Genomic DNA, 19,541 nt, shown 5'->3' on the forward strand with positions numbered 1-19,541 from the left:
TTGGGGCACACCATTCAAGACAGACAATTTAACAGACATAAGCCCATCAAATTGAGTGCACTATCAGACAGATAGTTTGCTGTCTTAACTTGTTTTGCTAATAACACTATTGAGATAGCGAGCGTGAGCCTTTAGCTAGATTCAACATTAGCGTTTAGCTTAGTTTTCTATCTAGATTTGTATGGTAAAGAATGTCACCTTGTGTTTTTAGGCAAGATCCGACCAACTCAGAGGAAATAACTACATTAGCTAGGTTCCTGATTTTAAACATCTGATTAAACGTCATGTTAAGTTAGTTAACTAACTTAGTTATCAACGTTGTGTTCATAGCTTTGAGAGTTAAGCCAAAATGTAAACAAAATAATGTTATTAGCTACATTGCCCTTAAATGTTCAAAAGCTCACAGTCATCAATCATGAGCAAAACCTTGTGTAGCTAAAGTTTCTGGCTCTGTGTTAAACAGCATGATCTTGTCTGTGAAAGGAAACTTTTGTGTCTGTTGAAAATTACTGTGCAGCTTATCATTGTATCATACACCAGGGCTCTGTCGGTAAAGCCTTGAAACTCATTTTGTGTTTCCAGGATGCTTTTCCACTTCTGCCCCCAGTGTGGCACCAAACTACAACCTGGCTTCCGGTTCTGCCCCTCCTGTGGGGACAAGCTGCAGTGTGTTGTGGACCCCTCTGAACCTGTGGAGGCTGTTTCCTCTGGAGTCTCTCAGCTTTATGTCACTGATGGTGTAATTATGACTGCTAATGCAAGCAGTCCCACTCCAAGCACAGCACAGCTGACTGGCTGGGACACAGAAGGTAATGGGCAGGGAGGGCGGTTCTCTTCCTGGAGATTAAAATATGGACTTGTCACATCTCTTGTTTGTTTACAGGCCTCGTCTGTGCCTCCCCCAGCCCTGTGTCGACCCGTCCCCCACTCCATAGGACCTGTAACTCTGTCCCTGTGGCCTGGAGCGAGGAAGCTCCTAGTAGTATAACCAGTCCCCCTGTCACCGCCTCCCCAAAACATACTGCAGGTAAGGGGACAGGGGCAGTATGATTATCATCAGTGGTTATGATCGTAGCCATTGACAGGCTTTGGAAATGTAATTGTCGCATTGATGCTTTTTCCCTTTCGGCAGATCAAAGCCACGAATCTGTTTTGTCTCCACGGAAACGACGTGCTCTCACCCCAAAAGAGGAACAGTCTGTGGAGCTTGCCGCCTCACCTGGCTTTTCACTTCTCCCCGGGACCCCCTCCACAGGTAAGTCTAAACTACAGCCACTTACAACTAACAAAACACATTACTCCCAACAGCATGGCATCATGGTTTGTGTCCTTCTCCCTCGTACAGTTGAAGTCGGAAATTTACATTCACTTAGGTTGGAGTCATTAAAACTAGTTTTTCAATCACTCCACAAATTTCTTGTTAACAAACTATAGTTTTGGTAAGTCGGTTAGGACATCTACATTGTGCATGACACAAGGAATTTTTCCAACAATTGTTTACAGACTGATTATTTCACTTATAATTCACTGTATCACAATTCCAATGGGTCAGAAGTTTACATACACTAAGTTGACTGTGCCTTTAAGCAGCTTGGAAAATTCCAGAAAATGATGTCATGGCTTTAGAAGCTTCTGATAGACATCATTTGAGTCAATTGGAGGTGTGCCTGTGGATGTATTTCAAGTGCCTCTTTGCTTGGGAAAATCAAAACAAATCAGCCAAGACATCAGAAAATAAATTGTAGACCTCCTCTGGTTCATCCTTGGGAGCATTTTCCAAATGCCTGAAGGTACCACGTTCACCTGTACAAAAAAATAGTATGCAAGTATAAACACCATGGGCCCACGCAGCCGTCATACCACTCAGGAAGGAGATGCGTTCCATCTCCTAGAGATGAACGTACTTTGGTGTGAGAAGTGAAAATCAATCCCAGAACAACAGCAAAGGACCTTGTGAAGATGCTGGAGGAAACGGGTACAAAAGTATCTATATCTACAGTAAAACGAGCCCTATATCAACATTACCTGAAAGGCCGCTCAGCAAGGAAAAAGTCACTGCTCCAAAGCCGCCATAAAAAAGCCAGACTATGTTTTGCAACTGCACATGTGGACAAAGATCGTACTTTTTGGAGAAATGTCCTCTGGTTTGATTAAACAAAAATAGAACTGTTTGGCCATAATGACCATTATGTTTGGAGGAAAAGGGGATGCTTGCGAGCTGAAGAACACCATCCCAACCGTGAAGCACGGGGGTGGCAGCATCATGTTGTGGGGGTGCTTTGCTGTGGAAGGGACTGGTATACATCACAAAATAGATGACATCATTAGGTAGGAAAATTGTCGATATATTGAAGCAACATCTCAAGACGTCAGTCAGGAAGTTAAAGCTTGGTCGCAAATGGGTCTTCCAATTGGACAATGACCCCAAGAATATTTCCAAAGTTGTGGCTAAATGGCTTAAGGATGACAACAGTCAAGGTATTGGAGTGGTCATCACAAAGCCCTGACCTCAATCCCATAGAACATTTGTGCGCAGAACTGAAAAAGCATGTGCGAGCAAGGAGGCCTACAAACCTGACTCGGTTACATCAGCTCTGTCAGTTGGAATGGGCCAAAATTCACCCAATTTATTGTGGGAAGCTTGTGGAAGGCTACCTGAAACGTTTGGCCCAAGTTAAACAATTTAAAGGCAATGCTACCAAAAACGAATTGAGTGTATGTAAACTTCTGACCCACTGGGAATGTGATGCAAGAAATAAAAGCTGAAATAAGTAATTCTCTCGACTATTATTCTGACATTTCATATTCTTAAAATAAAGTGGTGATCCTAACTGACCTGAGTTTAAATGTAATTGATTGGCTAAGGTGTATGTAAACTTCCAACTTCGACTGTATGTGTGCTTGTATATATGCATGTTCCTGTGTGTCTGTAGTCAAGGGGAAGGCAAAGAAGGCCAAGCGGGTATGTGCTGTGGAGCCACTGCAGGAAGGGGAAGAGCTTTGTGACACAACTGGCAGGAAATGGAGGCTGTTGAAACTGTTGAGTCAGAGCGATGCAGAGATGTTCTATGGAGGTGAGGTCACACTGCACTCTTCTTCAAGGTGTACTGCTCTTGTTCCATGCTAGCACTAACACATATTGCTGATTAGTTGACTATTCACTGATTCGGGTGTGTTAGTACTGGGCTGGAACAAAAATCTGCAACACCCTGTGCGACCCCCTAGGACCAGGATTGAAGAATACTATCACACAGGATGGTGTCTAACATGGGCGAGGGTGATTTAAATCAGACACTTATTATTTTTTCTTGTCTTCAATCTCTCCCTCCTGCTGGACGCAGAATGGGCAAGGTGCCAATTCCAGTGACTACAAGCACATCCTCAAACTAGTGAGTGTAACTGCACAGACTGTTCTCTAATATAGAATGATTATGTTGGCTGCAGTGTTGCTTTGCGTGTTATGTGGTGAATAGTGATGTATGTATGTTCTCAGGGGGCTAAGGATGGGAAGATGTTTAATGAGCAGAACTTCCTGCAGAGAGCTGCCAAGCCCTCATCTGGTGAGTGTCAAGATCTGCCTTCGGTTATCTGGCCAGCCCTCAGCTTGACTACAGCTCTAAAACGGACCCCTGACTGGACTACCCGTCCTCTTACCTTAGCTATCTAAGGTAAGATTGTAAGATTGTTACAATATCCTTTCATAAGCAGGTCACAGAGAGGGCTTGCAGATCACTGATGTTTACCCCATAGGCATTGGTGGAAAAAGTACCCAATTGTCATACTTGAGTAAAAGTTTAAATACCTTAATTGAAAATGGCTCAAGTGAAGGTCACCCAGGAGAAGTCTAAAAGTATTTGGTTGTAAGTATCAAAAGTAAATGTATTTGCTAAAATATACTTAACAGCCAAAAGTTAAAGTATGAACCATTTCTAATTCCTTTCATTAAGCAAACCAGATGGGATCATTTATTATTTACGAATAGCCATGGGCACGCTCCAACACTCAGACATCATTTACAAACGAAGCATGTGTTTAGTGAGTCCGCCAGGTCAGAGGCAGTAGGGATGACCAGGGATGTTCTGTTGATAAGGTTGTGAATTAGACAATTTTCTGTCCTGCTAAGCTTTCAAAATGTAATGAGTACTTTTGGGTGTCAAAGAAAATGTATGGAGTGAAAAGTATATAGTTTTCTATAGGAATGTAGTGAAGTAAAAGTAGTCAAATATAAATAGTAAAGTACAGATACCCCAAAAAACTACTTAAGTAGTACTTTAAAGTATTTTTTACTTAAGTACTTCATACCACTGCCTGTTGGGCTTTACTTGGCTGGAACATCCTTATATTAATGCAAAGCTGCAAACTGGCGTATGAATGGGCAACTCAGATGGGTACCCATAGGTGGACGTGTAAGTTGTGTAAACTGAGGTATAGAGTAGGAGGAACTGTTTGGTTTGTGTATGACTGACGAGACTACTGGTGGTGAAAGCACATTGTAGAGGCTCTGTTAGTTACTAATGAGCCTTTCTAACTTCTTTGATGCTGTCTCCCCCTAGTGGACAAGTGGATAAAGCATGCCAAGATGGACTTCCTTGGGATTCCTTCCTGTGTAGGATTTGGTCTCCATGCAGACTCATACAGGTGTGTGTACATTGAGATGTGTATGTGTGTTCTTGTATGTGTGTTTTGAATGTGTAGTCAGACTGTTCTCTCTGCTACCGCACAGCAAGCGGTACCGGAGCCGAGGTCCAAAAGGCTTCTTAACAGCTTCTACCCCCAAGCCATAAGACTCCTGAACAGCTAATCAAAGGGCTACCCAGACCCCTCTTTTACACTGCTGCTACTGTCTGTTTATAATCTATGCATAGTCACTTTAACTCTACCTACATGTACATATTACCTCGACTAACCGGTGCTCCCACACATTGACTCTGTGCCTGTACATACTGTATATAGACTCGCTTGTTATTTTACTGCTGCTGTTGAATTATTTGTTACTTTAATTTTCTACATCTATTTTTTTACTTACCATTTTTAATTGTGTTTTTTTTCTTAACTTAAACAACAGCATTGTTGTTTAAGGGCTGTTGTATTTGGCGCATGTGACATAAGATTTGATTTTCTGTTTCAGGTTTTTGATTTTCTCCAGCATGGGCCAAACTCTTCAGTCTTTCATGGGTGAGGGGGAGGGGCTCCTGTCTGAGAAAGCGGTCCTTCAGCTGGCCTGCAGAGTAGTGAGTGCTCTCTCAGGCTCATATTGAGGCCCTGATAGGACTTCAAAATAGGATTCCCTATCTGATGTGCTTCCTGTTTGACTCTGCCTTTCTCCCTCCTCTCCCAGTTGGATGTGTTGGAGTTCATCCATGAAAATGAGTATGTTCACACAGACATCCATGCTGAAAACATCTACATCAGCCCAGCACAACAAGCACAGGTAAGAGTGTGTTTGTATAGTTGGTTGTTTGTGTACTTTTGTGTAGCTGCCAGACCCTTCTACTATACTCTTACTCCTGTATGCATGTGTGTAGGTATACCTTGCAGGGTACTGCCATGCTTTCCGGTACTCTCCTGGTGGCCGGCATGTGGAGTACCGTGAGGGCAGCCGAACACCAAATGAAGGAGCCATAGATTTTATAAGCCTGGAATCTCACAAGGGAGCAGGTGAGTCATCCTACGGCCTGTCAATCATCTGCAGTCCTTCAGATACTGTGGAGGATGTACAAGTTGCCTCTAACCAACCATAAGTACTTGTGTGTGATCGTACTTCTAGGTCCGTCTCGGCGTAGTGACTTGCAGGCTTTGGGCTACTGCATGCTGCGCTGGTATACAGGGGTACTGCCCTGGACCTCCCTCACACACACGCGCAGCCACGGAGAAGGAGAGGTGAGAGCCAGGTCCTCACTATGGCAACAAGGCCATTATGATAATGTTATTCTGTATTTATAAAATGGTAAAGCCTTGAGTGGCCAAACTTCACCCTTCACTGTAATGGTCCAGATACATGGAGGACGTTCCAGGAGGATCTTCACTGCTTCGGACAGAAGAAAGTCTCCAGTAAGTCCAGTTTTCTAGTGATTAGTTTTGTATGCAGCAAAATATGTTTTGTGTGTGCGTGGGATATAATGCATCCGTGTGTACTATGCATCAGGTGTGCTGCAGGTGTACTTGCCTCAGGTGATGGCTCTGCAGTACTCTGACCAGCCGGACTACAGGGCTCTGAGGGCAGGCCTTAGTGCAGCTCTGCAGAAGCTGGGAGGGTCACTGGAGCAACCCCTTGACCTTCAGGTCAGAACACCCACACAACCTCCACACTATCCCCAAGCTCCATTGAGAAAACAGTCAGATGACCACAGAAACCTGGAACCCCCCTCCCCTCCAGCAGGTCTGACCAGAAACCTGTCCCTTCCAACTGGTTAGACCACTCATCCTTACACTGCTGCCTGTTCAGGTTATCTCCTGAACTAATTTACACCTCTACACCAGTCTGAATGTTTGTTTTTATCTTTCTCTTTTCAGATGAAAGTAATCTGAGGAAGATGATACTTCGGGATGATAATTCACTAATGGGATTTTTAGCCAGCTGTTTTTAAAATGCTGACTTAATGACTATGTGGTGTGGATCCTGCTGTGGTTTTATTATGTTGGACTGCACTCAAGGAGGAGTGTGTGAAGGTGCGTTTCATTAAGTTCACTGGAGGTGCAGTGCACAGAAACTCCTGGTTATGCCAGGATAGTGAGCACTGCTGTACTGTGTTATTGTCAGCAGTAGTTGGCGCTGTGGCAGTGAGTGGGTAGTTAATATTTAACCTATGAAATAATACAGTTCATAACAAAGAACCTTTGTTCAGGGTGGTAATGATTGTAAGTACAAAAATGTACACTGTTCCAGTTAGGTGTTTCAGATGTTCATGATATGCATTTTACTTTTTGTATTGTTTTCATATCAGGATAATACTTTGTTATTAAAGAGCTTTTATTAATTCAACTGTTTATCTGTATGTGCTAATTTCTTTGGGGTTTCTGGTGTCGATTGTAAAACTCTCTTCTTGTGTACCCCTGAGTGCTCAGGGTCAGTACACTGATCTGGAAGAGTAGGTGTCATGGCCCAATTCCAAACCAATTCGCTGCTCATATCCCTAGATTCTTGAGCCCCTTCTCAGATCTGTCAGGACTTGATGTTTGTGATGTGAGAAACATGGTGGAAGACTGTGTATGGAGGCTAGATTGAGCTATACAACAGACTAGTCAACATGCTCTTGTCACCTCTAGACTTGTGGGTCTCTTATGACCCCTTTGTTTAAGAGGGTCCCTCCCTGAGGAAACAGTTTCTAAGTCAGGACACTTACACGGTGGGGACTCCCTTTGAGGCTGCTGGCTATGAAAGAAAGTTAGGCAACAGATTCATTATAAGAGGGAGAGAACCTTTAAGTTCCATGAAAGGGAGGAGCAGAGAAATCCTGTTCATTTTCAAACTTCTGTGGTTATCTTACTCCGTTTGTAGCCCTCTGCATATATTCCACCCTCCTCCCATAACATTTCTTCTGAGAAAATAAACATTTAGGGATGACATCTAAAATGTTAGGTGTTCCATAAAGATGTTAGGCTTCCTCTTCAGTCTCTATGCTGATATAGGTTAATTGTGTACATGCCTTTTATTTTCCTGCATAAGAAAACTCCTGATTATACCTCTACTGCCATTCATTCCAATTAGACTGGTTTGGATTTCTACCTGACCAATATAGCTGCCATGTTCACACCTTTCTGGAACTTTGAGCGTTTATGACATAGCCCTTCTAGTCATTTAATAGGATCTCTGTGTGAACCACCATGTTGGTGTAAGAAAAATATGTGAACCGGTTCTATATTTAGCACCAGAGACCACATACTGTTGTCATGGAAACATCACAAACTTCAGCGTCCTAGTTTATGCTGTGGAAGAGTATATTAATCAGACCTTTTGAATAATTCAGTATAGGAGGAACTATACCCACGCCCAGAGAGACTGACTGACTTCTCCACCCCTCCCTGCGCAAAACGCTTACATAACCCAGGTGTTCTGCTGCACTTGAAGTGAAAGGGGTACTTCCTTAATGCACAGACACACATTAAGGCTATAGCATATTCACACATGGCCCATACAACCTTGTATTAAACATTGTGTTTCTGTGTGAGAGAGAAGGAAATAAATATGTGCCAGAAGCTGTTTCTATTGGCCCCTAGTGCAGATGGGTATGTGCGACGCTTGATGGCTCCAGAACACTGCAAGCAAATCCTGAAACGTCGTCGATGTTTAGGAGAACTTATTTTCAGCTCCCCTTCCTATTCCCGAGATATAACGGGAAATTTATAGTCACAAACCGACGCGCTTTTTCCATTTACCCCGAACGCCACACCCCTTACTAGGGGAGGGGTTTAAGCCCCGAGGCGTCTCCAGGAGAAGAGGGGGAGGGGGAGGAGGAGATGGGAGAGAGTGACAGTGACAAAGTGAAAAAATTGTTGGGAGTCGGAGTAAGGATAGCAGGACAGCGCCCATGCTGAAATTGGATAGGCCTACCTTTTCACTACCTTTTTATTCTCACATCGAAACATCGGACTCTCGTGCTCCGGTCGGAATAGCGGCGATTGAAACATCGGGTCCTATGGACATGTACGTAACAACAGCAATTTGTAAGAATAATTTCCCTTTAATTTTCTATTGGGGTGGGGGTTGCATCCATAGCGTAATTTACAGTTTACAGTGTTATTTTCGGCTTTCTCACACTCTTCCGCTATGTGGCAAAGTGACAGTGTGAGCCAGTGCTCATAAGTAGATGTTCTGGTAGGCTACTAAACGTTTTTAACTAGGCTTGGTTTTGTTCAAATTGAAAGTCATGTCATTTTCAAAAAAAAAATCGTGACCGATAATACATCCTACTTTTGTTTTTTGGTGACACAGAGGAGAAAACATCCACAAACACTGGCTCGAGTCAGTTTCCTTGGTGGCAAACTTTGAGGCCATGTTCCAACTCAGTGGAGCATCCTAAACGCTGCGTAAATGCGCTGTTTTGGAGTTGTTCGCCATTGCCTATGTCGTCCATGTATGTCTGTGTCTTTGACGATAATCCCGTAATCTCTAATCCAAAGTACTCCAAATGCTTTTTTTCACACCCCTGGGTGTCTGTCAATCTGTCTATGGGTTTCTCTACATCTCTCCACATGGTCCTTCCTTTATAATCTGTGTTAGTTTATTCATGCAGGGGACCAGTCCCCATCACCCCTACCCAGAATGTAACTTTTGCCACCATTGTCAAAACCGACAGCATGGCCCTGCTTGTGCAGTGCAGAATGGATTTGACAGAGCTCCACATACACAACATTGCTAGGCCACTGTCTCACAGTGATGACCTCATGGTACCATTGAATTGATCTCTTCACTGACTACATTATTACTATAATCTGTAATTCAACCCCTTTTTAGGGAGCTCGTTCACAAGAAGGCTAACAGTGTCTTGTAAATATTACAAAGTTACAGTGGAGTAAGACTTGCAGTAGGTTACAGCAGGATTGTCAAGAAATATTGGATGGTTTGCAGAAGGTCCATAGAGTATGGCTTCGCGTGTTTGTGTGTAAGAGTGATTTGCTGCTCATGCGCTGGCCTGCTGAGTGTGTGGGAACAGCTCTATGGAAACGCAGCCTCGTGGGGTAATTTTTACAGTCAGTCCTTTGTGTGCCAGTCGCCTCTGTAGAGTATTAATAATAGCTAATGATCCAATCAGCTGCTCACTAACACTGGTGAAGAAAGGGGTACACACACAGAAAAACATAAACATCACAAATATAGATCTACTGCAGTCTACACCTGGATGGAGGTGGCACTGGCAGGGATTGAGTTTCGGGATTTGTGTGTTTGGAGGAAAATGTCTGGGGTGAGAGGTGTATGTGTGTTTTGTGTATGTGTCTATGTTAGTGAATGTGTTGGCTGGTAAAAAAAATAATCCACAAAATGTAATAGACTGCCTTCATTTATCAGATTTGTTACCCAAACCACACCTCTATCCAAAACTAAACCTGACCTTGACTAACCCAAACTAATCCTCTCAGCGTCCGGCTTGGATTAAGGATTAAACTGGACGCTTGGAATTCAGCATGGTCTAAGGATTTCACAATCTTAGACCAGAAATCACTTGGACAGTTCCATGGCGATGGTTGAGGTTGGATGTGTGCATTATTTTATTGTCCATTAAATAGGCATCAAATTAAGATTATTTTAGTTTACCTGTCCATCTGTCCTTCTCTCCCTCTCTCTCTGCCAACCACTTACTCTCTCACAGAAACACCCAACCACAAAGATGCAGGGTGGAGTAAGGGTAACTGACACTGTTTGGGATAGTAATTGGTAGTAAGTGGTCTGAGTGTTCTGTGTAAAAGGTCGGCTACTGCTGAGTCGTCATGTCAGTTTCATCTACAGGCGTGTGGAGTTTAAGCCTCGCCTCAGCTCATTTACTGAATCTTTTGTATTAATTTAGGTTTGGCCTTCGCTAGTAAGATCAAGTTTAGCCTTTAATCCTTTTGTGTTACTGTCTTATCATAGCTAAGACACTTACCCTGTGGGGTGGCTGTAATGCTTATTACACTCTGTTCTTGGAGAGGCTCTGTTCATGGTGACTGTACATGTGGCTGGTGTCTTGCTTGTTTACACTGTTATTGGATTCTCTTTTCCAGAGTACTTCAACCAGAACATTTTGTAGTGTGTGTTCGTGTGTAATGCGTATGATACAGTGGACACACATGCAATCTAACAAATTACTTGAATATATGAGCAGGAGGAAGAGTGTTTTACTCTTTCACACACTCCTACTCATATGTGTACACTTGCACACACAGATGGTTTTATATTCCTGGCCCAAGCTCCTCTGTAGAATGTCCTGTGTAGAGTCAGCCATCAGACTTCCTGTATTCAGGATTGGGGGGGGACCGGGGTAATGGGGAACAGGAAAGGAGTGCGAGGAAGTGTTTGCTGGAGTCAGTGTTGGTTGTTGAGCTATGTACAATGCAGCCACATAATATTGGACACGACACAGCAGACAAGCTCTGAGGGAAGGAGGGGAAGTAAGTGGGTGGGAGCTAGGCTATGGTCTGTTAAATGGCTCTCCTTCCCCATACGCATTTTGTCTTCTACAATATCACTTATCTAGTCCTTTCTCATCAGCGGTCATGAGAACTTGTTCTCAACTAGCTTACCTGGTTAAATAAAGGTGAAATTAAAAAATGAAGGAAAGGATGCTTTTGAAAATAAGCTATGGGATGGAGTATGGTAGAGAGTAAGGGGAGAAAGAGAGCGTGTGTGTGTGCAACCTGTAATGTCTTCCCTCCTGTTCCTTTACATACAGGACGTGTCCTAGGATCTGTGGAAGCCTCCCCACCGTGCTACGTCGTCCCAGCATGCAGTAGGGGCGGTCTACCTTAACGCCACAGGTAAGACACACATGTACACACATAGACACTCTCCACACCTGAATGCTGTAACACACTGACTGCTGGCATACAGACAAAAGCAAGTCCATCCTGCAGTGTCTGTGAACTGTGACTTTATCTTCCTCATTGAGCCAAATCTACTCATTGTGTCTGTGTGTCTGGCTGCCTGTGGGTGTACTAGTCACTTATCCTCTTCACCCCCTGTGGAGTACGAAGCCACGATCGAGCAAACACCATTGCGTGTGTGTGTGTTGTCTCTCTCTCTCTTCGTCAGTACTCCACTATGTCTATTACAAAGTATCTTTTTCTCTCTGTGTTAAGTTCACGGCATCGCCATCTAAAGAACCAGGATGTTTACAGGTTCTACCAAGAACCCAACCCCTAAAATACCTCAGCCTGAGCGGCTGGACGAGGTGTACTCTGCACTGAGGAGAGGCCTACAGTGAGCACACGCACACACACACACACACACACGACTGGCCTGGCTGTTGTAACAGACAGGTCGACAGCGAGACAGGAAATGGTTCAAAGTGAAACAGGAAATGACATCACAATGCTGTGTTCTCAGGTCATTCCTGCAGGTCCACCAGCTGGAGCTGGACAGCCTGGGGCAGCAGATCAGAGAGAGCAAGAGAAATGGCCGTCTGGTGAGAACACACACCACCAATCACACCAGTACTACTAACCCATCATCATCACACTAGCCAATGCCACTCGCAACTTCCGACTTAGGGGACGTTTAATTTCTTAGGACAGTCTGTTAGAGTAATACTGTGTGCAAGGTGATGCTAACTGTTATATGCCTCCCTTCCTCTCTCTGCAGGGGTCTCTGTATGAGTTGGATAAGGTGGGTTTCAATCACACCAGGGGAGATGACTGTATTAATTCACAACTCTATTAATAAACTAATGAATATGTACATTTTGGGGTGATTTAATTACTGAATAACTTGTCTTTGATCTTTGTGCTTTATCAGCAAGTGAAGGCCATAGAGAGATTTATGCGTCGCTTAGAGTTCCACCTCAGCAAGGTATGACTTTGTGTGTGTGTGTGTGTGTGCATCTGCAGTGCAGTAAGATACCTGTTAGCCATACATTTGTCATAGTGTTGTCATAATGTTGTAACTACAGAGTAGACTCTGTTTTGTTATAGTATAACCATCTCTAATACTTTTTGGTAGCAGATTAAGGAGCTTTTCAGGTCTGCTTCACCATAGTGTTTCTGCACAGCTGTAATGTTGCTGTAACGTTCCAGGTAGAGGAGCTGTACGATGCTTACTGTATGCAGCGGAGGCTGAGGGATGGGGCCAGCAAGATGGTGGCAGCCTTTAACTCTGCCACAGGGAGCAAGGAGGCACGGGAGAGCCTGAATGAGGCCAACAGGGGCTACAGGGAGTACACTGAGGTAAGGGGCAGGGGCATATGGGTACACTGGGGAGATGTGTTAGAGAACAAGGCTATTCGCTCTTTCAATAGTGCCTTTTAACGTTTAAAACAGCCGTTTACAGAACGGAAAGTAAGGTAAACTTAAGTCTTGAAATAAGTAACTTATCAGAAATAAGAGTTTGACTGCAATGTCATGTTGCTCTGACAACAAACTTCAGAATATTATTGATATGAATGACTCATTCTCTCTCTCTCTCTTTCTCTCTCTCTCTCTCTCTCTCTCTCTCTCTCTCGTGTCTCTCTCTCTCGTGTCTCTCTCTCGTGTCTCTCTCTCTCTCTCGTGTCTCTCTCTCTCTCTCTCGTGTCTCTCTCTCTCTCTCTCTCGTGTCTCTCTCTCTCTCTCTCTCTCGTGTCTCTCTGCAGCACATGTGTTCCCTGGAGAGTGAACTGGAGAGCCAGATGGGAGAGTTTCATATCAAGATGAAAGGTGAGTCATTTTCTCACCCTCCACTTACCCCCTCTTCTCCCACCAATTTGTTCTGGCCCTCAATCCCATCTGTTCTTACCACCTCCTCACTCTCTTTCTCTCTCTCATTCTAGTGTTCTCCCTGTGAGCATATGTTATGTGCTGTAACTGTATGTCTCCTGTATTGCAGGTCTGGTTGGCTATGCACGGTTGTGTGCAGGAGACCAATATGAGGTGAGAATAACTAATGGACACACACTGACACATACACACATGCAGTATGCGCACACACGAGGCACTGATGGTACCCTTGACCCCCAGGTCCTGATGCGTTACGGGCGTCAGCGCTGGCGGATGAAAGGTCGTGTAGAGGTCAGCAGTAAACAAGTGTGGGACAGTGAGGACAATGTCTTCCTGCCTCTCATCACAGACCTCCTGTCAATCAAGGTGAGAAAGCATGATAGTGTTTATGATCAAATCAGTATTTACTGTAATTAACTCTGGATGAATATGTTTGTGTTTATAATAACATATTGATATTATAAACATGTTTATAATAACTGTTATTACTGTATTGCCATGTTATTATCACATTATTGTACACAAACAGCAAAAATACCCAGAACTTAACAATAGTCCTAAAAAACATCACTTACCGCCACCATTCAACTGACTGTGGTTTATTGTCCGTTATGGTTGCCAAGGTGACTGAGCTGAAGAGCTTGGCCAATCACGTGGTGGTTGGCAGTGTGTCTTGTGAGACACTCGACCTGTTCTGTCCGCTGCCTCAGACGGTTGCCGTGGATATCAATGACTTGGGGACAGTAAAACTGAACCTAGAGGTCAACTGGAGGTCAGTCTCACCTCAATCATTCCTGTTTACCACTTCCCCCTGTCTCACCTTCCTCCACCTCAACCCCTGTTCCACCTTCATCTTTCTCCCCATTCTATTGGTGATAGCCAAACCAGGCCATTTGTGAAGAGAAAGAGTACTGTTTGTGTTAAGACTGACTCATACGTTTGTCAGTAGTAATAAACACACGATACAGCTGTTTCTATAAAATGCATCTCTAATGTAATTATATTGCCCTCTCTCGCTCTCTCACACACTATCCTTCTCTCTCTCTCAGTCCGTTTGATAAAGATGACCAGACCTCGTCCTCCAGTACGGTTTCCAAGCGCTTTTTGTCCAATCAGAGCCCTCCAGACACACCTTCCATGCGCGAGCAGGTGTTTTATGTGAGTCATACCTTGGCCTCCCTGCCTCTCTCCCCAGCTTTAACCTATGCTTAAGTCAGCAGTTCATAATTGTCTGGAAAACCTAAATATTGTATTGTTTTATTGATGTAATTATAACCATTGATTACTACTCGCTATTATTAGTTTGTTCTGTTTCAGCTGTCCCCTGATTGCTGTGTTTGTAGAGGTAGCAGTGGTGTGTGTGTGTGATTGTAGTAGAGGTGTGTGAATCAGTGAGCTGTGTAGGAGAGGAGTGTGTGAACGTACAAGATCGGGTTGTGGACCGTGTGAGTGTATTGGTGAGCTATGTAAATGTAGGAGAGAAGTGTGTGAGGATAGCAGTGAGTTGTGTGAAGATCTGGTTGTGGAGTGAATGAGGGTACCAGTGATATGTGTGAGAACAGAAATGAGTATGAATGTAGCTGTGGTTCTCTTAGCTGTTTAATAGTGGTTGAGTAGTAGTCCAATTTCTCCCTCTTCCTCGCCGCGCTGAAGAGCATTTCTCCTCGGAGCAGGGCCAGACTGGGCCAACGCTGGTCAACGTTGGAGGTGTTCCGTGACACCTTGGCGGACAGGCTCTCTCCACCCAGCCGCGTCCACTCACAGTTGGTGTGTGGCTGCATACAGTTGAAGAAGTGTGGTAGTTGAAATATGGTGGTCTGGTTAGTGTGTGGTGGTTTGTAGTTAAGTTATGATTTTCAGTGTTCTGTACTTGGTAAATGTGAACTAGCCAGTGAGTGAGCCTTGGTCCATGTAGTCTGATCATTGCAATTTTCTGAAATGCAGTGCCATCTACGGAATTTGATTATTTTATCCTTCAGATATATTGAAAATCATGTTTGTATTTAAAGTGTATATTCAGTGTGCAGTTCTGGTATAATTGTTATGTCATTAATGGTGTTTTAGCCAAGATAAGTGTGTGACAGCAACACCGGGTCATCAAAATAGGAATTTAAATTCTCCTTTACAGATGGAAATAAATAACTTTTGTTTTCCAAATTTTGTCAGATGGACTTGGCTGTTATTAATATCTTTCTCTCTTCCTCTGCCTCCACCCCTTCCCTCTCTCATTTATCATTCTCTGTAGTCTCTATTGAGGAGACCAGGGGAGCTGGAGAATGGTACAGTCTGGTCAAACTCCTCTGAATCATCAGACGACTCTTCCAGCCCAGCCATGGGACACACACACAGGATGATGGCCACTAACAGCCTGCAGACCACACCCACTATCCAGATCTCCTTCAACCCCCGCCAATCAAGCGTCTCTACCCCATCCCTCTCGTCCAATCATGAAGAAGGGGAGCCAGGCACCACCAAGGGATTTGGCGAAACAGACTCTGTGAAGTGTACACTGCTGAATGGCCATTTGAAGTGTTCTCGATCTCTCAGCCATATCAGTGAGAGAGCCATAGACTGTGCTTCGACTAACAGGTTGTCTGACCAATCGGTTGAATCCTCTGAAACGCCAGAACCCCTACCCCGCTTAGACCTTGAAGGCTCCTATGTGGCTTCACACTGCTCTAACCAGGACATGCATGAAGCCTTGGACTTGCCTGAATCTGGGGGCCCAGAGTCATGCGTTTCAACCCCAGTGGATCAGTGTGATGCTCCTCTGGCCTCAACACTGCAGGCTGAGAAGCCTAGGGCTGGAGTAGAGCCTCTTCCCACAGACCGTGTACTGGGAGAGGGACTGAGGGAGGAAAAGTCCTCCACGGAACACAATCACAGACTCCAATCTACCCAGCCACAAGAGCTAACACTACCAGAAGAGACCGTGACTGTGAGTGTATGTGACAGGTGTGTGGGTAGACATGTAGTTGTGTGATGTGTGTACTAAGTCTCTTTCCTTTATAGGGTCGATCTCACAGTCGGTCCTCCAGCTTCACTCAGGAAGTTGAGACTGCCCTGGAGAGCTTTGATTTTCTCAACTGCTCTGACCTTGATGATGATGAAGATGAGAAAGAACAAGAAGATGATGAACAGGAGAGGGATGAGAAGGAGAAGAAAGACCAGACAAGGGACTCTGCTGATAGGTCAGCATTCTCTTCTCTTATGTATCAGGCTCTAACTGAACTCATCCTGCCATCTAGTGTTTGGAAAGCGGAATGGTATGTGAATTTAGTTGAGTCTTGATGGTGGATTTAGTTTGTATAATACTGGGTGAAGTTGCATAGTGCTGTTTTCTAATGCTGTACTCTCACACGTCTTTGAATGTGCCCAAATCCTTCATATCCATTTCATAAGACAGAACTGTTTGCTCAATATTTTGTATTACACAGAGTGAGTCTGTGTATGTCAGATTGTGGTCTGTAATATTCTCCTTTTTGCTGTCCTCAGTAGTGATGAGTGTGAGGACGATGTTATAGAAATCATTGTCGAGGCCCCTGAAGGCTTCCGGAATGAGGACTGTCCTCCTCTAGATGCAGACTGCAGCTCTGAGGTAATGATAATGATCATGAGTGTATGCATGTATAAATAGTGCCTAAGATTTCAGTGTTCTAAACTGTAGACAAGTTTGCATGTAAAAATGTACGTAGGAGGAGAGTAGCGAGCAGCTGCAGGCCTCCAGTGAGACAAGGGACGAGCAGGAGGAAGAAAAGGAGAAAGTGGAAGACAAGAAGGAGGAGGAGCAGATTACAGAGAAGGACATCCCTGCCAGGCAGGAGCATGGTGAGAGGGGAGGGTCAAAACAGGGGAAACTGCTAACTTGAGAGGGATTTGAAGTGGGAGTGGTGTTGATTGAGATGTGTGTAATTTGTATATACAGTAATTCTGAAAGTATTCAGGCCCTTTCACTTTGTCCACATGTTGTTACGTTAGTCTTATTCTATTTTTTGGCGGGTACAAATTTATTAAAAATAAACAACTTAAATATTATATATACATAAGTATTCAGACCCTTTACTCAGTACTTTGTTGAAGCACCTTTGGCAGCGATTACAGCCTCGAGTCTTCTTGGGTATGACGTTACAAGTTAAGTAGAGGTTGCCTGGTTAAATGAAAATAAAACAAGCTTGGCACACCTGTATTTGAGGAGTTTCTTCCATTCTTCTCTCCAGATCCTCTCAAGCTCTGTCAGGTTCGATGGGGAGCGTTGCTGTACAGCTATTTTCAGTTCTCTCCAGAGATGTTCAATCTGGTTCAAGTCCAGGCTCTGGCTGGGCCACTCAAGGACATTCAGAGACTTGTTACAAAGCCACTATTGCTTTGTCTTGGCTGTGTACATAGGGTCATTGTCCTGTTGGAAGGTGAACCTTCGCCCCAGTCTGAGGTCCTGAGCACTCTGGAGCAGGTTTTCATCAAGGATCTCTCTCTGTACTTTGCTCTGTTCATCTTTCCCTTGATCTTGACTAGTCTCCCATTTGCTGCTGCTGAAAAACATCCCCACAGCATGATGCTGCCACCACCATGCTTCACCGCAGGGATGGTGCCAGGTTTCCTCCAGACTTGACGCTTGGCATTCAGGCTGAAGAGTCTAATCTTGGTTTCATCAGACCATAGAATCTTATTTCTCATGGTCAGTGTCCTTTAGGTGCCTTTTGGCAAACTCCAAGCGGGTTGTCATGTGCCTTTTACTGTAGAGTGGCTTCTGTCTGGCCACTCTTACCATAAGGCCTGATTGGTGGAGTGCTGCAGAGATGGTTGTCCTTCTGGAACTTTCTCCCATCTCCACAGAGGTGCTCTGTCGAAGTAACCATCAGGTCCTTGGTCATCTCCAATCATCATGTCCAATCAATTGAATTTACCACAGGGGGATTCCAAGTTGAAAAACATCAAGGATGATCAGTGGAAACAGGATGCACCTGAGCTTAATTTTGAGTCTTGTAGCAAAAGGTCTGAATACTTATTAAAAATATTTAAAAAACAGAATGAACTTAATTTTAATTTCTAAACATGTTTTTGCTTTGTCATTGTGGGGTATGGTGTAGATTGAGGGGAAAAAAATATTTAATCAATTTTAGAATATGACTAATGTAACAAAATGTGGAAAAAGTCAAGGTGTTTGAAAACTTTCTGAATGCACTGTATTGATTGTGGAGTTGTCATTGGTGAAGAGTAAGTTGAATTTATGCTTCATGCAGGTGATGAGGCATCCTGTGATGAGGAACCCCGCTCCACCCCCAGCATAATGGCCACCACTGTCCTTTAACATAATGGAGATACCATTATCGGATGCCATCCTAATCCCACCACTTTCCTAAGAGATCCTTACCATTTCACCACTAACAGATCAAAGAGCTCCGCTCCCCTTCTAGATCAGACAAGCGATTTCTGCCATGTGGGTGGAGATTGCGCAAATGAACAGAAATGTATTTGCTTCCCTCTCTCCACTCGTGATTGAAAACATTTGACTATTGTTGGCCACTCATCCAAAGGCCACACGTATACACACAGTCACCTTACAGTGAAGGTAGACATCTTTAGTCTAATGGAGCCTCTTTAATCAGAAAGTGCCTCAAGTTACAAAGGGGGATTGTCAGTTAACAAATACATGAAGAAAATGTACTTTTATTACGAACCAGAGAATAATATGAATGAGTATAGAATTTTGATACATTGTTTATTTTTAGGATGACTTACAGATTGTGCACAATAAAATATACAATTATTTACTGTTTCATATAAATAAATAATGTTGAGCAAATATGTTGCCTGCTCTCAATTTTTTTAAACTTTATTATAAAAATATATTTTGGTAAATCTACATTGGATGGTATTTATGATACTACTTTCTCATTGTTTAATAACAATTAAACAAAACCCCTCAAATGTTCTGGGCTGGCATCCACTACCCAAAAGCAGCACTTTTATGTCCATGACTTCCAGACTTCAACATCTTTCTAAACTGTACTGCCCTCTCCTGGGTCATGGAGAGGAGGCCATACAATTTTACACTATTATTTTCACCTTTAATTAAATGATTGATCATTGGGAGGTATATAGGATATACACTGACTGTGCTTTACTTGGACTAAAATAGGTGTCGGTACAAATGTTTG

At 43.7% G+C, this 19,541-nt stretch overlaps 1 protein-coding gene and 1 pseudogene across 4 annotated transcripts; both read left to right on the top strand.

Moving 5' to 3' along the window:
- Positions 1–583: 583 nt before the first annotated feature.
- LOC135554026 (serine/threonine-protein kinase VRK3-like) lies at positions 584–6,987 on the top strand (annotated as a pseudogene).
- Positions 6,988–8,364: 1,377 nt separating this feature from the next.
- LOC135558754 (rho family-interacting cell polarization regulator 1-like) lies at positions 8,365–19,180 on the top strand. Of its 4 annotated transcripts, none has more exons than XM_064992847.1 (17): positions 8,365–8,664; positions 11,367–11,451; positions 11,773–11,893; positions 12,020–12,098; positions 12,275–12,298; positions 12,428–12,481; positions 12,706–12,855; positions 13,260–13,323; positions 13,493–13,536; positions 13,624–13,749; positions 14,007–14,155; positions 14,433–14,541; positions 15,629–16,321; positions 16,396–16,574; positions 16,879–16,981; positions 17,056–17,211; positions 18,624–19,180. In XM_064992847.1, the coding sequence occupies exons 3-17, from the start codon at positions 11,802–11,804 to the stop codon at positions 18,669–18,671; spliced, it is 2,070 nt and encodes a 689-aa protein (XP_064848919.1). In that variant the 5' UTR covers positions 8,365–8,664; positions 11,367–11,451; positions 11,773–11,801; the 3' UTR covers positions 18,672–19,180. The 4 variants fall into 4 exon arrangements, with proteins under 4 accessions (XP_064848919.1, XP_064848947.1, XP_064848929.1 ...); XM_064992875.1 differs by having other exon boundaries at positions 16,882–16,981; XM_064992857.1 differs by having other exon boundaries at positions 8,365–8,644.
- Positions 19,181–19,541: the final 361 nt, after the last annotated feature.

The sequence above is a fragment of the Oncorhynchus masou genome, chromosome 2, assembly GCF_036934945.1.
Source record: "Oncorhynchus masou masou isolate Uvic2021 chromosome 2, UVic_Omas_1.1, whole genome shotgun sequence".
Lineage (NCBI taxonomy): Eukaryota > Metazoa > Chordata > Actinopteri > Salmoniformes > Salmonidae > Oncorhynchus > Oncorhynchus masou.

What these genes read in the sequence shown, in the direction of transcription:
- LOC135558754 (XM_064992847.1), top strand. Translation starts at nt 11,802, where the DNA reads ATGTTTACAGGTTCTACCAAGAACCCAACCCCTAAAATACCTCAGCCT. An exon ending in GCAAGAGAAATGGCCGTCTG is followed by an intron (nt 12,099 to 12,274) that starts GTGAGAACACAC and finishes CTCTCTCTGCAG; the next exon opens with GGGTCTCTGTATGAGTTGGA. An exon ending in AACCTAGAGGTCAACTGGAG is followed by an intron (nt 14,156 to 14,432) that starts GTCAGTCTCACC and finishes TCTCTCTCTCAG; the next exon opens with TCCGTTTGATAAAGATGACC.